The sequence below is a fragment of the Hypomesus transpacificus genome, chromosome 6 (assembly GCF_021917145.1).
Source record: "Hypomesus transpacificus isolate Combined female chromosome 6, fHypTra1, whole genome shotgun sequence".
NCBI classification, from domain to species: Eukaryota; Metazoa; Chordata; class Actinopteri; order Osmeriformes; family Osmeridae; genus Hypomesus; species Hypomesus transpacificus.
Window position 1 is genome coordinate 31,089 of NC_061065.1, and position 25,193 is coordinate 56,281.

Genomic DNA, 25,193 nt, shown 5'->3' on the forward strand with positions numbered 1-25,193 from the left:
TCCCAAACATTGCAAGCAGCCAAAACATGAAGCATACATTGTGAAAAAATAAACAAGTGCCAAGGGAAGACCCATAAGAGCAAGCAGTTATACAAGTTACAAATTAAAACAACATGAACCCCAAAATGTGCAAGACTGAACCTGTATAAGAACAATCAACAGTAAAATATTTCACAGCGAGTATAAGAGTTCAAGAGTTAACTTCGTTATAACTAACCTACAAGAGCAACAAGTCAATAAGAGTCATTGTGATCCTGGAGGAAACTAACATCAGGTCCAGTCAAGCATTCTTAAGTGCCGTTGTACTCCCGGAACAAGTGCGTCTTGAGCCTTTTCTTGAAGGTGGGGAGACAGTCAGTGTCCCTGATGGAGGTGGGGAGGTGATTCCACCATTGGGGGGCCAGGCAGGAGAAGAGCTTGTGTTGGGACCGGGCGGTCTTGAGCTGTGGGACCACCAGGCGGTTGTCTGAAGAAGACCGTTGGTGACGCGTGGGGGTGTAAAGCTGCAAGAGAGACTTGATGTAGTCGGGTGAAGTCCCATTCACTGCTCGGAAGGCCAGTACCAGGGTCTTGAATCTGATACGGGCGTTGATGGGTAGCCAGTGGAGAGAGATGAGGAGCGGGGTAACATGGGACTGTCTGGGTAGATTGTAGACCAGGTGGGCCGCTGCGTTCTGAATCCTCTGAAGAGGGCGGGTTGCACATGCTTGGAGACCAGCGAGCAGCGAGTTGCAGTAGTCCAACTTGGAGAGTACCAGTGCTTGGACTAGCAGCTGGGTGGAGTGCTCAGACAGGTATCTCCTGATCTTCTGGATGTGGGTGAATCTACACGACCGGGAGACTGCAGCAATGTGGGCTGTGAGGGAGAGCTCGTCATCCATGGTAACCCCAAGGTTCCTGGCAGAGGATGAAGGGCTCACCGTCGTAGATCCCAGGGTGATTGACAGATCGTGGGAGATGGAGGGTTTGGCTGGGATGATGAGAAGTTCTGTTTTGGCGAGGTTCAGCTGGAGGTGGTCCTCGTTCATCCAGGTGATGTATGTGAGGCAGGCCTCAATCCTAGCTGAGATTCCTGGATCAGTCGGGGGGAACGTCAGGTACAGCTGTGTGTCGTCAGCGTACCAGTGGTAGAAGCCATGGGAGGTGATGATTGGTCCAAGTGAGGTGGTGTACAGAGAGATAACACATTTTCAATCTCCGTTTTACCTTCCATTAATGAGTAGCGTCGCACATATGTGATTGTTCGAATGCGGGTCTCACAGCGTAACGTCGCATTATATTCATGTTTTGACCTATGCTCTTTTGTAAAGCTCTCTCTTGGAAGTCGCTTTGGATAAAAGCGTCTGTTAAGTGCATAAATGTAAATATGCTATTTCGAATATGTGAATATTTTCCGACAGACAAACTATTTACATTTACATTTAGTCATCTAGCAGACGCTCTTATCCAGAGCGACTTACAGTAATTACAGGGACATTCCCCCCGAGGCAAGTAGGGTGAAGTGCCTTGCCCAAGGACACAACATCATGTGGCACGGCGGGGAATCGATCCGGCAAGCTTCTGATTACTAGCCCGACTCCCTCACCGCTCAGCCATCTGACTCCCTGTGGAGTACTATGCGACAAATGCTTTAGTATGGCTTCAAAATGTACTACTGAGAAGGCTAAGAACTAACACTAGCACGGTAGCATTGCTACGAGTATTATGCTAGGTCATTTAGCCCGGAAGCTGACTAAAGCTAGCTAGCTACCGTTTCGGGAAAATAACTTGCGCTGTGGGGACCGTCGGAAATATTTAAAACTTGCGCATCTAAAGGTTAATTGCAAAAATAACTCTCAAATGTTAACAATAAAATAACATTACATAACAGATCATATTTCTAAATACTTTAGTCTCTTAGTACTCTCCAAAAACGGGTACAGGAAAGGGGAAGGACAAAGGGTGTTAGGTTGGCTTTTCTCGTAGGTCCGAAAAACTGCGGCTTACATGTAAAAAACGAGCCGTGGTTTGTCTGTTGAACAATTTGTTCACCACACAAACCACCGTCAACCACCGGGATATGTATATCCTTTTCTTAAGAAGTGATTCACATTTCAGTGTGTTTTTGATTCTTATCGATGTCATGGATTTTTGTTTATCTTCACCAACAAAAAAGGTTATCAGTTTAGCTTGGTGGTCAACTAGTCTCATTAATTGTTATATGGTTGCTAGGCATTATCAAATGAAGATCATAATTTCTGGTAAGCAAGTAATGACATGCAGTTAACATATATTTGTAACTAAACTTGTAATGGAACGAATCCATAACATTTCAGTTTTTGAGAACAACCCATGGTATACAACGTAATCTAATACATAAACATGAATAATACACTGAAAAACACAGACAAACACACTGGGCAATGAAAAACAGGCTTTAGACAGCCAGCAGAAGATAAGAGAGGAGGGAGAGGGTGGAAGTAAAAGAAGAGGGAGAAGGGGGGGGGGGGGGGATGAGAGGAGGGAGAGAGGGGGAATAAGAGAAGAGGGAGAGAGGGGGAAGAGAGGAGGGAGAGAGGGGGAATAAGAGAAGAGGGAGAGAGGGGGAAGAGAGGAGGGGAATAAGAGAATAGGGAGAGAGGGGGAAGAGAGGAGGGAGAGGGGGAATAAGAGAATAGGGAGATAGGGGGAATAAGAGAATAGAGAGAGAGGGGGAAGAGAAGAGGGAGAGAGGGGGAAGAGAGGAGGGAGAGAGGGGAATAAGAGAATAGGGAGAGAGGGGGAATAAGAGAAGAGGGAGAGAGGGGGAATAAGAGAAGAGGGAGAGAGGGGGAAGAGAAGAGGGAGAGAGGGGGAAGAGAGGAGGGAGAGAGGGGAATAAGATAATAGGGAGAGAGGGGGAATAAGAGAAGAGGGAGAGAGGGGGAATAAGAGAAGAGGGAGAGAGGGGGAAGAGAGGGGAATAAGAGAATAGGGAGAGAGGGGGAATAAGAGAAGAGGGAGAGAGGGGGAATAAGAGAAGAGGGAGAGAGGGGGAAGAGAAGAGGGAGAGAGGGGGAAGAGAGGAGGGAGAGAGGGGAATAAGAGAATAGGGAGAGAGGGGGAATAAGAGAAGAGGGAGAGAGGGGGAAGAGAAGAGGGAGAGAGGGGGAAGAGAGGGGAATAAGAGAATAGGGAGAGAGGGGGAATAAGAGAAGAGGGAGAGAGGGGGAATAAGAGAAGACGGAGAGAGGGGGAAGAGTGGAGGGAGAGGGGGAATAAGAGAAGAGGGAGAGAGGGGGAATAAAAGAAGATGGAGAGAGGGGGAAGAGAGGAGGGAGAGAGGGGAATAAGAGAAGAGGGAAAGAGGGGAAAAAAGAGAAGAGGGAGAGGAAATAAGAAAAGAGGGAGAGAGAGAGAATAAGAGAGGAGGGGGAGAGAAGGGAGTTGGGTACCTGCTGCAAACAAATCAACACTGGGAGTGGGATCAACTTTGGAGAAACTTGGTTCTTGCATGGAATCAAAGAAATCTACAAACGCACACACACACACACGCAGAAATACAAACACACACACGGAAATGCAGGTGCACCACTGTGGCATACAAAACACATTTGAACACATTGTTGTCAGTCAAGACTGAAAAATCTAAGGAGAAAAGTTTGGTGATTGGTAAATGGTAATTTATGGAGAGGAGATGAGGAGAGAACAGACTATTATAAGTCAAGGAGAGGACAGGAGGGGAGTTAGGAATAGAGAGGATAGGGGAGGAGAGGAGTTTTACCACTGAAGAGGTTTTTCGATGGGGTGGGGATGCGGATGCTAGGGGTGGAGTTAATGAGAGGTGGAGGTGGAACAGGAGGGCCGGCAGCTGAGGTGAAGCAGGGCTTGAAACCCGCTCCTCCAACATTGTTCTCCGTAGGCATCATCGCAAACAAGTCCATCCCAGACGAGGTGCCTGAGTTTGAGCTAGCATCACCAGAGCCAAAGGGGTCTATGGATGGGGTGGAGAGGAGGGTAATTGTATACAATGATCAGCAGACATTGAGCCATGTTCTTGTTTAATGACACTGAAACAAAATTCTGGATTAAGGAAAAACCTTTTGACAGTTTGGACAGAAAGACAACAGGTGAACCGAAGGAGCCTGGTCATGGGGATAAGCCAACAGGATTCGGAACAAGAAAGAAAACAATAAAATAATTTATAGTAACTCCTGGTAGCCCCGGTAGTCCCTAAACCCAGTCAGAAGGAATTCCCAAAGGTCAAAGACCATTCCCATAGCAACACCAGCAGAATTAATCACCATGACCACAGCAATTACTCTACCCAGAAGGTACCAGAAGCAATGGACACCAACTACCCTCACTTGACAGCTATGGGATCAGTGTCTGTGTTTGGTTCCACACTCTTACACACACACACACACACACACACACACACACACACACACACACACACACACACACACACACACACACACACACACACACACACACACACAAGCTACTGTATGCAGAAACTGTACATGTACACACCCATCATCCTGACATTGTGCACAGGTACAACAAAAGGATCCCAAGCATGCTCACATATATACACACACCCAGTATCCACACACACACCATCCACACCCAGTATCCACACACACACCATCCACACATCATCCACACGCACACCATGCACACACACACCATCCACAAACACACCCAGTATCCACATACACACACCATCCACACACACAGACACACACATACCCGGCATCCACACACACACCATCCACACCCAGCATCCACACACACACCATCCACACATCATCCACACGCACACCATGCACACACCATCCACACACACACAACCTGTAACCCACCGGCTCCAGTGTCTGCTGCTGGGGTGGGTGTGGCTTCCGTAGCCCCGCCCTCGGCTGCAGCAGGGGCATCGCTAGGAGCAGCAGGGGTAGCAAATGCATCTGGGGTCCACACACACATACACGCGCACACACACACACATACGCGCACACACACATACATGCACACACACACACTCATGCACACAAAGAAATGACAGAGAGAGGGAGAGAGAAAAAAAGAAGACAGAGAGAGAAAAAAAGAAGACATATAGGAAGTGTGTAGGATTGGTATACAAAGAAGTACAAGAGATGGAGGGATGAAGAGAGACAAATAAAAGTGGAGTTGGGAGAATATGAAAGTTAGAAGATACAGTATAGCAAGTTTAACAGAAACATACCACCTTTATACGTTTGTGTTCATCTGTGTTGTATTTCTCAATCTTACTAAGATGGACACAGTCATTTAACCACAAGATGGTTAAAATGACTGTTACAACATAATAAATGGAGTTTAGAAAAGTTTGCAATTAGAACAGTGGTTTGTGGCATGATTGATGCCAGAAGGATGAGTGGATGAGCACACACACAGGATGTATGAATGGATGAGTGGATGAGCACACACACAGGCAGGGTCTGTACAGGTGAGGTTCCTCTATGAAGCAGTCACTCTCCCTGTACAGGTGAGGTTCCTCTATGAAGCAGTCACTCTCCCTGTACAGGTGAGGTTCCTTTATGAAGGAGAACTGGACAAAGCAGCATGTGTTTTGCATGGATCAGATCATGATGCTGTTTGATAGATTTGCTTTTCACTAAGGTGGAGGAAAAGCTTGTTGGCTATCTAACCGAAGCATGTGAAAATTAATGAGAAGTGTGTGTTTGTGTCAGTGAAGTGTGTGTTTGTGTCAGTGAAGTGTGTGTTTGTGTCAGTGGAAATGAGAAGTGTGTGTTTGTGTCAGTAATGAGAAGTGTGTGTTTGTGTCAGTGGAAATGTGGAGATGTACAGGGGGTGTGTTTGTGTGTGTAAGTAAACACATGTATTTGTTCCTTTGTGTATCGAGGGGGCACACACCTTTATAGTCAGACATTACACTGCATATGCTAATATTCTTTCTGAGTAGTGATTTTAAAACAACCTGAAATAATAAATAAACTCCTTAGGGTTAGGGTATATATTGTCATTGATGTGAAACTCCTGTTTTTGGGTTAGTGTGTGTGACTGTGTGAGTTTGTGAGTGTGTGTGACTGTGTGTGGGGTGGGGCTGAGCTGTCCAGAGTGCTCCAGAAACCCTGGAAGCCAGGGTGACCCCTGACCCACCACTGACCTCCCAGCAGGTCCATACTGGCGACGACGCTAGGGGGAGGAGCCAGAGCTGTCTCCACGGCAGCAGAGGGAGTTACCGCAGCGGGAGAGGGGGTGGAGTCTACAGCAAGGGTTGGGGCTGGAAGCAGGGACTCGGCCATCTCTGCCAGAGCACCAAAAACCCCAAACAACCAAGAATGTTCCCAAAGCAACCAAATAAAGATCCCAAAACAATAATAATAAAAAAATAAGAAAATGGAAGAAATGAAAATTTGCCACCAAAAGCATCAAGATAGAAAACAAACAAAAACAAACAAAAAACCCAAATAGGAACCAAAGCGAATGGCCCCAATGTGAACCAACAGAAACAAGACGGAGGAGGGGGGGAAAACAGAGAGAGAGACACTACTGAGACCAGTGAGAGAGAGACCCCCACTAGGACACATACTGGTCTAACTGGAGCTTTACAGTGCTAAAAACTGGTGCATTATGGGATAGCTCACCTGACCCAAGGAGGTCTGAAGAGGCAGCGCCAAGGAGGAATGGGACAAAAAAAATCAGCTTTTAATAACTGCAATGTGAGTGACAACAATCATTTACTTTATGAGCTTTATTGGCAGTTATATTATTAGAATAAAAATACAAATGTCTTCATTCTTTTATACTGTATTTAATATGCATTATAAAATAGATACATTGCTGGTAATGTTTAATAGATCATATATGAGTTCTGTAGTATGTGTTGTAGTTGTTCCATATGGTAGATGGAGATGTTACCTCCCCAGGATGTGGGGGCTGCTGATGCCCCGACACACGGTCCTGAGGAGGAGAGAGGATCCAAGTCCAACAGGGAACTACAGAGATGGAGGGAGGGGGAAAGGGAGAGCGAGGAAGATGGAGAGACAGGGAGGGGGAGATGGAGAGGCAGGGAGGGACAGGGAGGGGACACAAAGATTGATACGTGTCACAAACATGTCACATTCACAGCAAAAAATGTTTACATCCCGCAAATCCCCAAGAGACAAGACAGCAACACCAGTATGAGAGAGATAGCACAGTGACACCAGTATGAGATAGCACAGTGACATATGAGAGAGATAGCACAGCAACACCAGTATGAGAGAGATAGCACAGTGACACCAGTATGAGATAGCACAGTGACATATGAGAGAGATAGCACAGTGACACCAGTATGAGAGATAGCACAGTGACAGCAGTATGAGATAGCAGAGGATTACACTGTATGTCCACTACAGCAAAGCAAATAGCTTTAGTTTTCTAGAGCCATCAATGGTTCTTTACTCTGGGGGCATGTCAGACAAGTGAGTGCAGAGCTGTAGTTTCAAACACTTTTGTAGTTCGTATTGGAGCCATGGCCAAGTGTGCACACTTTGGTCAGTTAAGGGTTTAGGCTGTATGGATGTAGGATGTATTTATTAATTTATTGTAAGAGTTAGTATTTATGATAGCTAGCTAGCAAGGACTGGATGGGTAGCCATACAGATGCTAAGGTTCTCCACCATCTTGAAACTGTGTGAAAGCTGGAAATGTTGGCTAACCCTAAATGACTAACCCTAACCCTAGATGACTAACCCTAACCCTAGATGACTAACCCTAACCCTAGATGACTAAGCCTAACCCTAGAAATGTTGGACACTCACTCCGACTCAGTGGGCGGGGGCTCGAGAGTCGGGACAGCGGCTGACTTGGCGGGCGTGGAGGTGGGGGACACATTGTTGGTGGGAGATCCCTGAATCACAGGCAGGGAAACCCCAGTTAGTTGCCCTGTTCCCATGGGAGAAATTAAACAGAAGACTATTCCATGTACATGGTGCTGAAAAAGAAGGCTCACCTTTGTAGGAGACCTGAAACACAGAGAAAGTAGTTTAGCATCTGAAGTTCTCTAACCCCAACCCTAACCCCTTAACATCAAGTTTTGTGTGATGACACATAACAAACATAAAATGTGTTTTACATGTTGTCACATTTATATCACACATTTACATGTTTACCACATACATGTAATGCAGATGTGAGCAGCATCATGTCAGTATTATAATTTATTGTAGCGAACAGGTCTGATCCAGCAAATAATTCTAACCCAGTAAATGACCGGAGGGTATATTTTCTCTAAAAGAAAAACAAACAATTGGATCTTTTGTTGGTAAGAAAATATGTTTGCCGCTGTAATCTGTTAGCATTTTTCTGTCGGTCAGCGCTACATCACATGTTTCATTGCTCTGATTGGTTGTGATCCAGTTCTGCTCCTGTTGATAGCACCAATTGGAAATCAAATATTAACTGAGAAGTTCCAGACTAATACGCATATGCTAATTGGTCTGGCGAGGCTACATGTCCATATAAACATGAACCAGTGTTATGTGTCTGTATGTCTGTTGTCACAGCTTCAATCACACACAACTTTTCACATGGTTGGCATGTGACTTCCCATCCAGGGTCATGGAAACCTGCTACATCTACCACTGCACCTGAGGTAAACCATTTATGCTCACCCATCACTGGGATCCCAAATGACAACCACAAAGGAATAAAGAGGGAGGGTTAAAGTCAAATTGAGAAACAAAACAAGTGTGTATGTTTGGTAGTGCTGGGTCTGCCTGGGACAACAGCAGAGAGGGTGTGTCTACTACGAGTAGTTCTGGTTGTATGGGGAGTGTGTGAATGTGTTCATTACTAGTAATGACTAGGGTGTAGCAGGCAAAAGGTTAAAATGCAGATCTCAGATCAGCATACCATGATCACAGCTTCACTAAAGACATTTCAGCATCTCTGATTTATGTCTCAGTTAACACAGTAATTCTTTATGAAATAATATGTTTTAAATCAGACAAAATGGTGTGAAGTCTAAAATTGCCTGCTATAATCCATGTAACTCTGGTCTGGCCTAAAATGGTGCAGTCTGGTTTGATTTGGTCTGACCTAATCTGGTAAATTCTAGTCTGACATGGTCTAATTTTGATTTTGATGTGCCTAATCTTGCGTGGTGTGGTCTAATCTGGATGTGTCTAATCTCGCCTGGTGTGATCTAAACTGGATGTGTCTAATCTGGGGTGGTGTGGTCTAATGTAGATGTGTCTAATCAGGCCTGGTGTGGTCTAATCTAGATGTGTCTAATCAGGCCTGGTGTGGTCTAATCTAGATGTGTCTAATCAGGCCTGGTGTGGTCTAATCTAGATGTGTCTAATCAGGCCTGGTCTTCTTACCCCTTCTTTCCTCCCTTCTGGTCCTCCAGGCTGTTCATATGTGTCTCCAGAGAGTCCAGGATGCTGCTGGGAGCCTGAGAGAGAGCAGCACAGGGTTAGAGTCATGAGAGAGCAACACAGGGTTAGAGTCATGAGAGAGCAACACAGGGTTAGAGTCATGAGTGAGCAGCACAGGGTTGGAGTCATGAGAGAGCAACACAGGGTGAGAGTCATGAGAGAGCAACACAGGGTTAGAGTCATGAGAGAGCAACACAGGGTTAGAGTCATGACAGAGAGCAGCACAGGGTTAGAGTCATGAGAGAGCAGCAAAAGCTTAGAGTCATGAGAGAGAGCAGCATAGGGTTAGAGTCATGACAGAGAGCAGCACAGGGTTAGAGTCATGAGAGAGCAGCACAGGGTTAGAGTCATGAGATAGCAGCACAGGGTTAGAGTCATGAGAGAGCAACACAGGGTTAGAGTCATGAGAGAGCAGCACAGGGTTAGAGTCAAGAGAGAGCAACACAGGGTTAGAGTCATGAGAGAGCAGCACAGGGTTAGAGTCATGAGAGAGCAACACAGGGTTAGAGTCATGAGAGAGCAGCACAGGGTTAGAGTCATGAGAGAGCAACACAGGGTTAGAGTCATGAGAGAGCAGCACAGGGTTAGAGTCATGAGAGAGCAGCACAGGGTTAGAGTCATGAGAGAGCAGCACAGGGTTAGTCATGAGAGAGAGCAGCACAGGGTTAGAATCATGAGAGAGCAGCACAGGGTTGGAGTCATGAGACAGCACAGGGTTAGAGTCATGAGAGAGCAACACAGGGTTAGAGTCATGAGAGAGCAGCACAGGGTTAGAGTCAAGAGAGAGCAACACAGGGTTAGAGTCATGAGAGAGCAGCACAGGGTTAGAGTCATGAGAGAGCAACACAGGGTTAGAGTCATGAGAGAGCAGCACAGGGTTAGAGTCATGAGAGAGCAACACAGGGTTAGAGTCATGAGAGAGCAGCACAGGGTTAGAGTCATGAGAGAGCAGCACAGGGTTAGAGTCATGAGAGAGCAGCACAGGGTTAGAGTCATGAGAGAGCAGCACAGGGTTAGTCATGAGAGAGAGCAGCACAGGGTTAGAATCATGAGAGAGCAGCACAGGGTTGGAGTCATGAGACAGCACAGGGTTAGAGTCATGAGAGAGCAGCACAGGGTTAGTCATGAGAGAGAGCAGCACAGGGTTAGAATCATGAGAGAGCAGCACAGGGTTGGAGTCATGAGACAGCACAGGGTTAGAGTCATGAGAGAGCAACACAGGGTTAGAGTCATGAGAGAGCAGCACAGGGTTAGAGTCAAGAGAGAGCAACACAGGGTTAGAGTCATGAGAGAGCAGCACAGGGTTAGAGTCATGAGAGAGCAACACAGGGTTAGAGTCATGAGAGAGCAGCACAGGGTTAGAGTCATGAGAGAGCAACACAGGGTTAGAGTCATGAGAGAGCAGCACAGGGTTAGAGTCATGAAAGAGCAGCACAGGGTTAGAGTCATGAGAGAGCAGCACAGGGTTAGAGTCATGAGAGAGCAGCACAGGGTTAGTCATGAGAGAGAGCAGCACAGGGTTAGAATCATGAGAGAGCAGCACAGGGTTGGAGTCATGAGACAGCACAGGGTTAGAGTCATGAGAGAGCAGCACAGGGTTAGAGTCATGAGAGCTGGGTTAGGGTTAGTCCTGTCCTGCAAGTTTTAGATGGTTTCCTGCTCCAGCACACCTGTTCCAAATGAATGGGTTGTTATCAAGCTCTGTGGAAGCCAGGTAATGACCATTCATTTGAATCAGGTGTGCTGGAGCAGGGAACCATCTAAAACAAGCAGGACAGGGGGTCCCTGAGGACAGGGTTGAGAACCACTGATCTAAAACATTCAGGACAGCGGCTCTCGAGGCCCAGGATTGCCTTCCCCTGGTCTTGGGTATGACACCCTAACCACTGCATGTTGACACAATTTCATAACACAGCACCACCGCAAACCACAGGCCAGCAAAGGGTTGAATTAATTAAGGATCACACACACAGTCACACAGTAAAATATCAACCTGTTACAGCAAACTAGTAACATAATTGAGCATGCCAAAGACTCATCCTCCAAACAGGCACTCTACCAGGCCACCACACATCTCTATGGTTACCGGGTCCTCAAGAGGCTTAAAGGGACAGTCCTCATCATCAGAGTCCGCTAGATCCACCACCACACCAGGGTGGAGACACTGGTGGGTATGGAAGGTTAGGATGGATCAAACCTATCTGTGTGTGTTCGGGTTGCCTTTATCCATTCTCAACATATGACTTATTATCTAAAAACTTGGTTAAAACAAGTCATTTTCTATCACCGAGGAAACAGACAGGTCACTTGACCCTACAGCAGCATGTCCACTCACATAGTTGATGTCAGGAATGTCATTTTTCTCAACTCCAACAGTCTGCAAGAGCAAAAATCAAAGGGGAGAATTAATACAACAAAAATACAAATATCTTACAATTGTTTCAACTCAGGCCCAGCTTGATATTAAACGTTACCTCAGCGAGCTTCAGGAACTCTCCGATCTTGGTCACTCTGGTCAGGAACCTCTTGTAGATCTCCAGAGCCTCCTTGCAGTCACTCTTCTTCATTTTGAAGTACTTCTCTGTAAAGGTTTAGGTTTGGTTAAGGTGTTAGTCTGTAACTACTGCATAGCTACACACCACTATACCTATAATATGCAACTATACTAACACCACTCTATCTATAATCACAGTACTCATATCTATAAATATTATCAATAACTATGATCTATAGCTATAATCACACCACACATCAAACTGGACCATCAAATCCATCCTCAGCTTGAACATGCTGTTTAGGAGCTGGGCTGTTTGTACCTGGTGTAGGCCTAAGCAGCTGTTTGTACCTGGTGTAGGCCTAAGCAGCTGTTTGTACCTGGTGTAGGCCTTAGCAGCTGTTTGTACCTGGTGTAGGTCTAAGCAGCTGTTTGTACCTGCTGTACTACGTTACTGCATGTGATGCCAACAAAGTTGTCCTCTCTGCATGCCGTGTTTGAGATCCTGCTGTACTGTCTTGTAAGAGACTGCACCCACATCATTGTTGGGTTAGTGTACAGTGTTCACGGTTCAAAATTGTTCACTATGCTTGGTCAATAGACCCTTCCGTGACTATGACCACAGAAATACTGTTAGAACTGTGCACTTCTGCTCCTTGATGTTTTGCTGTACTTTCTGCATGCAGGATTTGAACGTGGCTTAGGATAACTGCATCTGCTCCCACTGTTGAGGAGAGCCCTGAAGGGCCAACAGTGGAAGGGTAGCTCACCCAGCAGATTGATGACACCGTCGTTGTAGGAGGCAAAGAGCTTCACAAGGTCCTTGAAGAGCAGCAGGAACGCTGCGTTGATGATGCCGTTGTTAAGCTCCTTGGGATGGACCTGAGGGCACAACAGAGAGAGAGCCGTGTTTCCCAGACATCCATTTATTATATATAATATAAATATATATATATATATTTTAATCGCAGCCCGCCACAATTAAAAATGTACCTCCACAAATGTGTTTACTTATTTTTTTTACTGTTTAACATGGCAAAATACGTTTTTCATTAAAACGCATTGATGAGCTCAGCCCCTTCTTGCCCCACTTGCGTTTTCTGTCTCTCTGTGTGTCTCTGTGTGTCTCTGTGTGTCTCTGTGTGTCTCTGTGTGTCTCTGTGTGTCTCTGTGTGTCTCTGTGTGTCTCTGTTTGTCTCTGTGTGTCTCTGTGTCTCTCTCTCCGTGCACGCTCTGAGTCAAAGTGCGGGACAAACAGCCTTTTCCCTCAGAGAAGACGGCAGGAGAATCAATCCAGAGTTTATCTAATGTTAGTAGGTCTATTTTCTGCACAAATGTGTCCAAAACTAATACATTCAAGTTAAATACAATAATATTCATAGCTAAACACATTCTGCATATAACAATATGAGTCCAACGTAATGTTTATATTACGTAGGCTAAAGCTCCAAAAACCTTTTATGCAAAATGAATGCAAATATTTTTTGCACATTTACATTTGACATTAAAGTCATTTGTTCTTATCCAGTGCGACTTACAGTAAGTACAGGGACATTCCCCCGAGGCAAATAGGGTGAAGTATCTTGCCCAAGGACATGTCATTTTTGAACGGCCAGGAATCGAACCAGCGACCTTCTGATTACTAGCCCGATTCCCTAACCGCTCAGCCACCTGACTCCTCCCACACTCTCATTACTTGTTGCATTACTTGTCCCCATCTACACTCACATCAAACCGATACTCAAACATATGTAGCTGACGCAACAATGTTTTTCCTTCATAGTCTCGTGTTATTATGACTTTGTAATGTCACTGAATAATGATTTTAAGTTCTGTGTTGCGCTTCTAACGCCTATTGGTTAAAGTATTGCGTGAAGTATTGGAGTATTGCAGTGAATGTAGATCACATGCTTAATTGGTAAGACGACTCAAGTGCTTCCGGATGCTGAAAAGAACGCATAGGCACGGAGGAACACGCTCACCGAAAATAACAAGAAAATAGACTGAAAATAGACTAACAACTCCTAAATGTGTGGTCATGCGCACACGGTATGTTTGTTTTATTTTGTATGGATGTTTATGTGGATTAATTGTTTTGGTGACAGACGGATATGTTGTATTTTGTTGTTGTTTTTGAATTCAGTTTTTCAGTGTTTGACGTTGTTTGCTGATAAAGAAAAGAACATGCAAAGAAAATAAATGTTGATCAAACATCAGTTGGATCATAGCTTTATCTGTACCAAATTAAAAAGTTTAGGAGCAGTTATAACATACTGTAGTTTTGGACTGAGCCACACATTTATAAAACATCTGGCTCCGCCCATGTCTACCGCCACAAATATAATCACATTCTGTGGGAAACACTGACTATGTTAATAGAGGAAAAGAGAGAACTATGTTTATAGAGGAAGAGAGAGAGAGAGAACTATGTTTATAGAGGAAGAGAGAGAGAGAGAGAACTGTTTATAGAGGAAGAGAGAGAACTGTTTATAGAGGAATAGAAAGAACTACAGCCATGGCCAAAAGTATTGGGAGCGACAAACATTTTGTGTTTGCAAAGGTTGCTGGGCCTTGGCATAAAATGACTACTAAAATCATTTCAGTAAGTCATATCATCAGCACAGGGGAAAGTGTGAACTAGTTCTAACCAGGTAAAATCAATATCATTCTGATTGGATTTTGAGAGCAGATTGACTGCTGTAAAAGAGGGGACTATTTGCATATATTGAAGATTTTCGCCCCCAAAAAGCTAAAAAAAATATGAAATGTGCTTTATTGTATTCCATTATTCTAAAGAAACATGTGAAAACATTTTCCTCAAATACTGAACCAGCAAACTTAGCAAAACACAAAATTTGTCATTGCCAAACCTTATGGCCATGATTATGTTTATAGAAAGAGAGAATTATGTTTATAGAGGAAGAGAGAACTATGTTTCTTATATACTAGTATAATAATTGGACCAACACGCTGTTCATATTGATTCAGAGACATTCTCAAAAGTTAACATATCCGTTTGTATACCTCCTGAAAGTTCGCAGAGGTAAACAATTTTTTTTTACGGACCTAGCACTGAAACTCCACAGAGTTGTAGATATGTTGCCTAGGAGATGTAGTGAAGTCACCAGTGCAAGTGCAGCTGATTGCTCTGACAACAAGGCGTCTGCTCCAGATTCGCCGTGTTTGATTTGGGATTTTCCCACGTATTGTTGTAATATATAAGAAACCAAATGTTTACTCTTCGCTTTGATTTGTTTATACGATTTGTTTATAAACCTCGACCTATGGTCTCGGATAACAAACGTTTTAACAAATCTCTGCTTACAAAGGCGTTTGCAGACCTGTCGAGGAGCAGTTTATAGAGGAAAGGAGAGAGAACTATGTTTATAGAGTGAAGAGAGAGTGTTCTCAGCAAAGGTCTGTATTGTGTACATCCAAGTGTCCAGGTGAGTTCCACGTTGAGCCAGTGCAGATGAAACTCACATCAAACTCCAGCAGCGTGTCGATCTGGGCCTGCAGAATGGGCATGCCCTTCAGGAGTTTCTCAGGAGTCATGGTCCTCATCACCCCGTCAGCGCTGAGGACACAGCAGGTTCTCACTCACAGATTAGGACTAGGCTGGGTTATACTAACAACAGACTATAGACAATTACGACATATAAGAGTGCACTGGTACAAAATAGAAGGTAGACCTATTCCTAAATTATGTTTAATTTATGACTTCCACTGTAGGCCATTAATAACTCTTTTTCTTTCATTATAATAAAACGTGTTATTTTTTGTAATTCTGTTTTATTTAATTTTTTTAAGAGAGATGAAAAAAAAAAATAGCTTAGGCCAATTAAGGGATGTGCAATATTACAGCTGGGAAGGAAGCAGCAATATACTAGGAAGATTTTTTCCAGGGACTGGAAAGTTTTTGGGCAGAGGTAGACAGAACATTACGTACACAAATCAGTTAGGTAAAGGGTCAGAGTTAGGTAGAGGATCAAGGTTATGTAGATCCTGGTGACCTCTAACCCCCAACCACAGTTAGGGCTGTGGAGACAACCTCATATGATGCTCTTTTACTGCACTGTAAAAAAAATACTGTACAAAAACAGGAACAATCTGGCAGCTGGGACGCCAGATTACACCCATTACATTACAGTAAAAAAAAAAAATTTTCATTAACATTTATTAACCGTAAAATAATTGTAATTTTCCAGTACCAAATGTACGAGATATATCTGTAATATTACATTACAGGCGGTTCTTTGCCGGTAAATATGGCTTTTATTAATTGAACTTCTCTGTAAAACACCAGCATTTTCAATAAATACAAATATTCAATAAAGCCAAAATAAGTTATAATGATTTAACATGTACATTCAGATGCTGTAATCAGTATCCAGATACTACAGGGGCCTGTTCCATAAAGGCCACTCAAATGAGTTGGACTTAAATTCCCAAACCAGACTTGAACTAGAGAGGGTACAATTTCTGGGGAAATTATAGGGTGTGCTCGCTTGCGTCAGTTGCGTCCCCTTAAGTTTTTCCCCCATCTAGTGATGTTTTCAAGCATTTAGCCTACTCAAGAACCCCCTTAAGGTGCGTTCACACTGCAGCCTTTTTTACCGCTCTGCACCGCCGGCCTTCCCACAGTGCACCACGCTCGGGGGCGTGTTAGACAGATTCATTCAGAGCTGTAGTTCTCAAGTAACCGAGTTTGAACTACGTTGATATAGCTTTATGGAACCGAATGAACGAGAAATGAGTCAGACTGACTGACATAAGTCTGGCTTATTCGGTAAACTCGCTTTATGGAAGAGGCCTCAGATGTATTATCTGGTAACTAACTAACTTGTAACTATAGCTTATATGTTCACATTGCCCTATCTAGATGTTACAAATAAAGTAAACCTGTTACTGTATATTGTTCCTGTTATAGTACCGTTGCTGTATATTGTTACTGGTATAGTTTCTGTTGCTGTATATTGTTACTGGTATAGTTTCTGTTACTAGTTGGAGACAACGGGGGACGGGTGATTTTCATCCTTATTCATATAAGTATAACTTATTTTAGAGTTCTTTCCCCTGGAACAGATTTCATGTTCCAACCGAGGGGGGGCTGGCACTATCTTAGTGCTCTGCTAAATTGCTGCACTAGTACACACTTGACCTCCTTTTTGCTCCTGGCATTCTCTAAACCCTGCTCTCCTCGCTCTGTCCCCCCTCCACACATCCCCTGTGGTGAGGGGGGTTTGAGCTGTCAGCACCTGCCTGGTCGTCAGTCTGCCAAAGCAACTACCCGAGCTCAGTTCACAAGATTCCTATGTCTAAACCAAAAATTATGTTATTAAGTTATTTGTCCATGGGATGAAAGTAAATATCTGCAAAATAACTGTTAAAATAGCTATTGATAAAGTTAAGTTATGTGTTTTAACAGAACATTTTCGTGAACATTTTATTAGTATTTGTAAAAAAAACCTGACATTTTAGTGTATTTTTAAGTAACAACATTTGGCTGTAATTCTTATGTAAAATTATAAATGTACAGTTTGCCATTGTTTTTCTATCTGTATTTCCTGTAATTCAGAAATACAGAAAAAAAACACGTATAATTTAAAGAAAAAGTGCGGTAATTTCATTTATTTATTTTTTTACAGTGTGGCTACTATGGGGTGACTGACATACCCTTTCTTGACCTTGGTGAAGTCGAAAGCCATCTGGCGATAGGCGAAGGCTTTCTCATTCAGGTAGCGGCCGTATCGTCTGATGAAGGTAGACATATCATATCCTACAATTGGGGACAAAATGCCATCCACACAGTCAAAGTCTACAACTGTACTTGTGAGATAACTGCATTCTCTCCTCTCTGTGACCTTTTGGTAAAAACATAATTTCATCAGGACACAAATTGTCTCAGTACAAGTGCTAAAATAAATCTTTTATCTAAAGACTGATCTGTTGGTTATTGATTTTATTGAATCATCTGAGGCTGGTGCTCCTTGGGAGAGCTAGCTGTGCTAGCCTGGTACTACTGGTCCATCATAGCTAGCTGTGCTAGCCTGGTACTACTGGTCCAGGGTATTCCAATATTGAGACATGCAGCCTTGCCTGATAAATGCAGAGGGGAAGGGGAACAGAGAGGGGGTAGAAGGGGAGACACCTGTGTATTCCATGGCTCTTTTCGAAATGTCTTAAAATGAGTCCTTCCTTTTAAGACAGCGAGGTCTGTTCGAAATGTCTTAAATCTTCTCTTCCTGTCTAATAAGATACCTTGAAATACGTCACATAACAGTCATTTTTTAAGAGAGCATCTGAGCTGCCTTGCTGTCTTAATGGCGGCACGTATTACCCATAACTCTGTGCGCGGGATTACCATGAGCAACTAGTTAAACAGAATCCTTTGACCGCCATTGCTCTAAGTTTTTACAATTCATATTTCAGCTAAACGGTACTTGTAAATCAGCATCTGAATAAAAATGTATCGAGAAGTGGGCAGTGTAGTTGCTGAAAATGTAGCTAGCATCGCAGTTTTATCATAATCCTATCAAATGAGTGAAATACAAACACAAATGTTATGAGCTATTGAGCCTATATCTAACACAAGTTTAAATACAGCTTAACTTGACTTAGTGTGACAATAAACTCAATGCAATTGACTGCCGTCTGACAAAGCGCGCTAGTGCCAGCACATAAGTACACGCAGCGCGATGACGTACATCCTGTCTTTAAAGGCTGTTCGAAAACAACTGTTTTTAAGATACCTTACCCGAGCTGTCTCGTTAGACACCTGTCTAGTAAGACATCAAGGATTAAGACAGCTGTCGAAGTTTTCGAACAGAGCCCATGTCTACATGGTAACTGCTGGATATTTGGCACGATCCTTCATATGATTATCAGATCAGTGATTTTCTCTCTCCTCCCAGATAGCCCTACTCTTTCTTCCATCTTCTCTGCTTGTACAGTTATGAGGTAACACGAGGGAGTCAGATGGCTGAGCGGTGAGGGAGTCGGGCTAGTAATCAGAAGGTTGCCGGATTGATTCCCCGACCGTGCCATTTGACATTGTGTCCTTGGGCAAGGCACTTCACCCTACTTGCCTCGGGGGGAATGTCCCTGTACTTACTGTAAGTCGCTCTGGATAAGAGCGTCTGCTAAATGTAATGTAAATGTAACACCCAAAGAGAGAGAGGAGAGAGAAAGAGAGAAGGGAGAAAAAGAGCACCTCAGTCCCATTCTTACCATGAGAGCCAGTTTTGTCGATAAAGTTGCTGAGGTTGAACAGTGCTGTTCTGGATGCCAGGTACTGGATAAACCTCTGAGGAACACACAAACACACTTTAGAATAAGGGAGGGAGAGTGAGGAGGGAGGCGAGGGAGGGAGGTCCTCAAATTGTGTCAGGGAAGCAGCTTTCAGCACCATGGACAGAGCAGCCTCACTCTTTCCCTAACCAGAGCACTCATGGGACTAATGACAACTCTACAACCTTTTCTGTCAAATTGAAAAGTAGGTCTAGTTAAAAGCAAAGCCTACCATGCAAGCTCCTTTTACCCCCCAAAATTCTAAGAATACTCTGATGATAATCATGGAGACAGACAAACTTACACATTTACTCCATTTCAAATAACATCTGATTCTACAAATGACGTCAAGACCTCAAGATGGAAGCACAGGATTCTCTGTTACAGGATACAGGAAATACACCTAAGAAACACCTCAAGCTACTACTTTTATCAAAGTATCCATAAACCATTTTACCTAGCATGGCTGTGCTAAATTAAGTAAATAAATTAAATTAAGTACTGATACCAGAAAATTACAGTACAAGTACAGTAACGGAGTATTTGTACTTCATAACTTCCCATCTTTTGTTCTCTCTCACCCAAGAAAAGCACCCCCTGCTAACTCTGACTAGGAAAGTGCCACATGCATGAAACGTACTCTGGTTACTCGAACTCAAGTGGCTAAGAGAGACTAACATAACCCCTTCCTCTGCCTAGTCCCCTTAACATGAACCCTTCCTCTGCCTAGTCCCATTAACAGGAACCCTTCCTCTGCCTAGTCCCCTTAACATGAACCCTTCCTCTGCCTAGTCCCCTTAACATGAACCCTTCCTCTTCCTAGTCCCCTTAACATGAACCCTTCCTCTGCTTAGTCCCATTAACATGATCCCTTCCTCTGCCTAGTCCCCTTAACATGATCCCTTCCTCTGCCTAGTCCCCTTAACATGAACCCTTCCTCTGCCTAGTCCCATTAACGTGAACCCTTCCTCTGCCTAGTCCCCTTAACATGAACCCTTCCTCTGCCTAGTCCCCTTAACATGAACCCTTCCTCTGCCTAGTCCCCTTAACATGAACCCTTCCTCTGCCTAGTCCCCTTAACATGAACCCTTCCTCTGCCTAGTCCCCTTAACATGAACCCTTCCTCTGCCTAGTCCCCTTAACATGAACCCTTCCTCTGCCTAGTCCCATTAACATGAACCCTTCCTCTGCCTAGTCCCATTAACATGATCCCTTCCTCTGCCTAGTCCCCTTAACATGATCCCTTCCTCTGCCTAGTCCCCCTAACATGAACCCTTCCTCTGCCTAGTCCCATTAACATGAACCCTTCCTCTGCCTAGTCCCCTTAACATGAACCCTTCCTCTGCCTAGTCCCCTTAACATGAACCCTTCCTCTGCCTAGTCCCCTTAACATGAACCCTTCCTCTGCCTAGTCCCTTAACATATTCTGCCCTCCTGAACCACCCTCTGGGCCTACTGACCTCGTTGCCATGGACACACATGTGGTGAGTAGTGACGAGGGCCTTGAAGACCACGACCCAGCTGGCGTTGGTGGCCCTTTCAAACAGCGTGTCGGCCATCTGAGGGATGTTGACGTTTGTGGCGTTGGTGGCGGAGATCAGATCTGCATCAGGAGAAGGAGCTGTTATGTTGCTGCTCATCGCTAGCGCAGGTCAGTACGTGTTCCAGAGAAGATCCATGGCAATGACAGGAACGGGCTGAACCCCAACATACTGCAGCGGTTAGCTTAGGTTAGGGTTAGGTTTAGGGTGGGAACCTCTGGGATCACACATCATCCCACACTTACCTTCGCATACACAACCACACAAACACCATTCTGCAAACACACCCACAGAAACACCATTCTGCACAGACGTACACCAACCCAGCCCCCCTCCCCAAACACTTAGTCCTGAAGCAAGTCTAATGAGACAGATTCCTCACACATCCTCCCTCCCACACACACACACACACACACACAGAAGATTCAAGGCCACACAAACACACAAATAATGCCATGTCATCCTCATCTCCCAGACCTGACACAAAAAGTCAACAGATTAATGCAAATCACTGTTGAGGGGTCTAGTGTGGTGCGGTGGACAAGTACGAAATTAAACACACAGAGTGCACACACAGACACACTACAGCTAGCTGCAGTTAGCATGCTACACAGACACACTACAGCTAGCTGCAGTTAGCATGCTACACAGACACACTACAGCTAGCTGCAGTTAGCATGCTACACAGACACACTACAGCTAGCTGCAGTTAGCATGCTACACATACACACTACAGATATCTGCACACAACCATACACAAACATACACCCATACTGACAACCATAGAACCACACTTACAACCACATACTTGCGCCACAAAAAATGACTAAAAGGCTGTTACATAACCTCTGCCACCAATTGGTAGGAGTTGAACTCAACATCTATGCACATATATGCATCTATGCAGCAGTGAAGTCCACACACACTCCCTCTCTTAATTTCCAGGTCTTCAGAATCCTTCCCATTTTATACACACACACACACTCACACCAGGGGCGTGGCCAGGGTAGGCCTACCCAATTTGTTATAAGGCCTACCCAAAAACTAAAGTATTTCCGAAAAATTATGCACAGGGTGCACATCGCAAAGTAAATAAGTAAAATAAAACTGAAAAGATGCCTATCTGTATTTTTCTAGGCCTACCCCAAAAAATGATTCTAGGCCTACCCCCCCCAAAAATTCAGCCTACGCCCCTGACTCACACCTACACAGTACACACGTAGTACAGTACCCAAAGAGCTATAAACTGACGCACTTGTCATACAAACATTTAGATTGATTAAGGGAGTCAGATGGCTGAGCGGTGAGGGAGTCGGGCTAGTAATCAGAAGGTTGCCGGATCGCTTCCCCGCCATGCCAAATTACATTGTGTCCTTGGGCAAGGTACTTCACCCTACTTGCCTCGAGGGGAATGTCCCTGTACTTACTGTAAGTCGCTCTGGATAAGAGCGTCTGCTAAATGACTAAATGTAAATGCCTTTTGTTTGTACATGTGTGTGTAACAAGGATTGACAGGTCTAAATAAAGAGTCTTACAGTAATCCTCAGTAGTCAGGAGAGCTCCTAGAATGAACCTGCAGCCATACAGGGTTAAGATTAGCAGCCGTGTCCACAAGACAAACATGCTGGGGTTAGTAGCCGTGTCCAGTGTCCACACGACAAACATGCTGGGGCGCACATGACTGTGCTGTCATGTACCTGAAGTAGACCAGTATGTTTCAGGGCTAACATGATGTCCCTGAAGTAGAACAGTATGTTTCAGGGTTAGGGTTAGGCTTAACATGATGTCCCATGGAGAGGCTCCTAACAGTGTACAGTAGACTCAGTCCTGTTAGGGCTAACCCTAACCCTGCATGGACACAACCCACTGCAGTCCTTCTACTAGCCTCAGCATTGTCACCTTTGGCTGTGTAAATAATGCATGCAAGTCATTGGGCTGATAACTGCATTATTCATCAGGGGAGTAGATCACTCTGACTAAGTCCTGGCTCTGCAGACACACACAGGCTCATCCATACCCTGACTCGGCCATCGCCTGCTTTAGTCTAATGGATGCCTGGGTGATAGTGATTAACAACTTTATGCGGCTGCTCCTGTCTTCATACATGCCAGCATGGCACCGTGATGTCTAACATTTCAATAACACACTCCTGAATAATACAGACCTGAAGTTGCAAACTAAGTATGCAGGTCTCTGTGGTCTTAAACTACCCTGACTTGATGTTAGACAGATTATTATAGGTAATGAGTAAGTCCCCTAGCCCTAGCCCTTACCACAATCACTAAACTAATCTAGGGAAGATTCTCTTGGGATAATAAAATGCAAAACATAGAGGAAGGTATTTACACTGGTTGAATGTCCTGCAAGGCACAGGTAAGGGCCAGGTTTCCCAGATTTGTTAAGAAGCTCTTAACGCCAAGATCTTCTTAAGAACGTTCTAAGAGCGAAACCCGGCCAAGGTAAAACAAAAAGTGAAAAGTGTGTTTGGTGTAAAATGTGTTGGAACAGGTCTCATGTATCTGTGAGTCTGTCTTGATTCATGACAACTGCTTGAATCACTGTGAGGAAGAAAGGTCAGCACTGGGGTCATCGCCAAGGAAACATCAATGCTGGCACACCTTCCCTCACAGTGTGTAGGAACAGCAAGGTGAATAAACATCAGCACTGGCCAGTTATATCTGCAGGCCATGAATTTTGTGGATGGTGATACTTTCATAGTTAATACTCAATTTGTGACCAATTGTGTATGTTCCCTCACGTGCATGTGTGCATGTAATGCTCAATTTAAACTGGGTGTGTTGCCATTATGTTTAGAACCAAAGTAATGGGCTCATGCTCAGGCTACTCACACTCAAGGTGCTTCTTCTTCGGCGCCATCACCTCGTGAGTGGTGGCTTTGCAGACGGCACGAGCCATGTCTGATCCCGTCAGCTGGTATTGCGCAGCGGCAATGCGATCTGTGAGCGTCTGCCCCGACATTTTCTCCCCGTATAGTAGACCACTTCAGGAATTACGTTCACCAGGTTGATTAAAAAAATATCCTAAACCGCTTTCGACACGGAAAATGTGTATCACCAAATTCCGGTGCAGTCCTCTCCAAATCCCTCACGGGTAGGCCTGTGACCTTCTGGACTGGCGACAAATAGCACAATTTGAATAATACAAATAAAGAGTAACTGTTTTGTTTCACATCATTACATTAAATATGTGTGCGTTCACATGAACAGACTTACGCAAAATGGTCAATATTCGTCGCGTCCCTTAGTAAGCTAGGCTTCCGTTCAGTTCAGCACCTTGGATAAAGCTAGCGACTCTTACGTAACACTACGCTAGCCGTGAAATCTATATGATCACCCCACAGCAAAAACAAAGATCTAGAGAGAGAACTAGATCAGATTCTTACGACAGTGTGGCGCTTTATAGCACGTCAGAATGGTTTGGGTAAAGTCTTCAACCTCAATTCAAATCTAGGCTATTCCTTCTAGCAGTAGCCTCGCATTGGATAGACGGCCAATTGCTTCCTCACCTTAGTCAACGGAATACACGAGAATGGACAAGCACGGGTGGAATGCAGTGCTATCTAAATAACGGTTTTTCAGTAATAACGCGACGTGAGCCCGGCTGCTCGTGAACTACGCTATAATCTACACTCCGGACCTTTTTTCAGGATGAGAAGTCCAAATGAGATGCTTTGCCCTTCTCCTCTGTCGACAGTAGCTGCGCGCCTTTCCCCCTCTGGCGGTCACCAACTCTGACGCTGGCGCGAGCAACCTAAAGGAGTAGCTATTGGAGAGATGCTCGAGAAAATATATTGTTCAATTCCACTGACTCATTTGATTATTTATTTATTAATGTAAGTGCCTATATTATATATACATTCTCCTATCCCAGTGTCAGTATATACACAGACAGAGTCAGATGACTTCGTTAACAAACACTTACGGTATCCTATCCTGTTAGTGGCCGCGAGGTGCGTTCTTAAAGGGGACTATCCAGGATGGCTGGGAGGTGTGTAGACTAGCCGTGACTAAAGAAACGGATGTATTCTGACATGATCATTTGCTTTTGTGCAGGTTTTAAATCAACGGCGATTAAAAGTGGCTAGGAAAAAAAGAGTCCTAGCTTCGCCTACAACGTAGGCTACTTCCTCCAGTGTGTAGGTAGCCTACACTGCGCTTACCAGAAGCACGAATATCATTATGCACCAACAGTTAATTTAGTTTGTTTCCAAATTCACAACTGTTGCCTGTATAGTACACAATGTGTACCCAAATGGTCGGAGTGTCTATGAAATGACGTTAATATAAAATAAGCCTACATCAATCATTATAGACATTGTCCAGAATGCATGTTGCAGACTACAAAACCTTAGTATCGACTGTGTGTGAAGTGGACAGTAACTACTAACCCTAACCCACCCGGGCAACTGAAACGGACTGGGTTCTTTGAAGCTTGCAAGACAAGTAGGTTGGATATTGCTTG

The 25,193-nt window shown here is 44.4% G+C and overlaps 1 protein-coding gene across 1 annotated transcript in view; it reads right to left on the reverse strand.

Moving 5' to 3' along the window:
- LOC124468580 (clathrin coat assembly protein AP180-like) overlaps positions 1-24,659 on the reverse strand; it is a 36,521-nt gene extending 11,862 nt beyond the window's left edge. The window contains exons 1-18 of the mRNA XM_047021389.1: positions 23,945-24,659; positions 23,561-23,843; positions 20,631-20,773; positions 19,111-19,186; positions 17,557-17,659; positions 15,364-15,457; positions 12,651-12,762; positions 11,861-11,967; positions 11,722-11,763; positions 9,330-9,403; positions 7,958-7,970; positions 7,767-7,855; positions 6,883-6,959; positions 6,609-6,623; positions 6,128-6,268; positions 4,827-4,925; positions 3,743-3,952; positions 3,414-3,488 (exon numbers count right to left, since the gene is read on the reverse strand). Of these exons, the coding sequence (XP_046877345.1) occupies positions 3,414-3,488; positions 3,743-3,952; positions 4,827-4,925; positions 6,128-6,268; positions 6,609-6,623; positions 6,883-6,959; positions 7,767-7,855; positions 7,958-7,970; positions 9,330-9,403; positions 11,722-11,763; positions 11,861-11,967; positions 12,651-12,762; positions 15,364-15,457; positions 17,557-17,659; positions 19,111-19,186; positions 20,631-20,773; positions 23,561-23,690 (1,600 nt within the window). The 5' untranslated portion in view covers positions 23,691-23,843; positions 23,945-24,659. The remainder of the gene's footprint in view (positions 1-3,413; positions 3,489-3,742; positions 3,953-4,826; positions 4,926-6,127; positions 6,269-6,608; positions 6,624-6,882; positions 6,960-7,766; positions 7,856-7,957; positions 7,971-9,329; positions 9,404-11,721; positions 11,764-11,860; positions 11,968-12,650; positions 12,763-15,363; positions 15,458-17,556; positions 17,660-19,110; positions 19,187-20,630; positions 20,774-23,560; positions 23,844-23,944) is intronic.
- Positions 24,660-25,193: the final 534 nt, after the last annotated feature.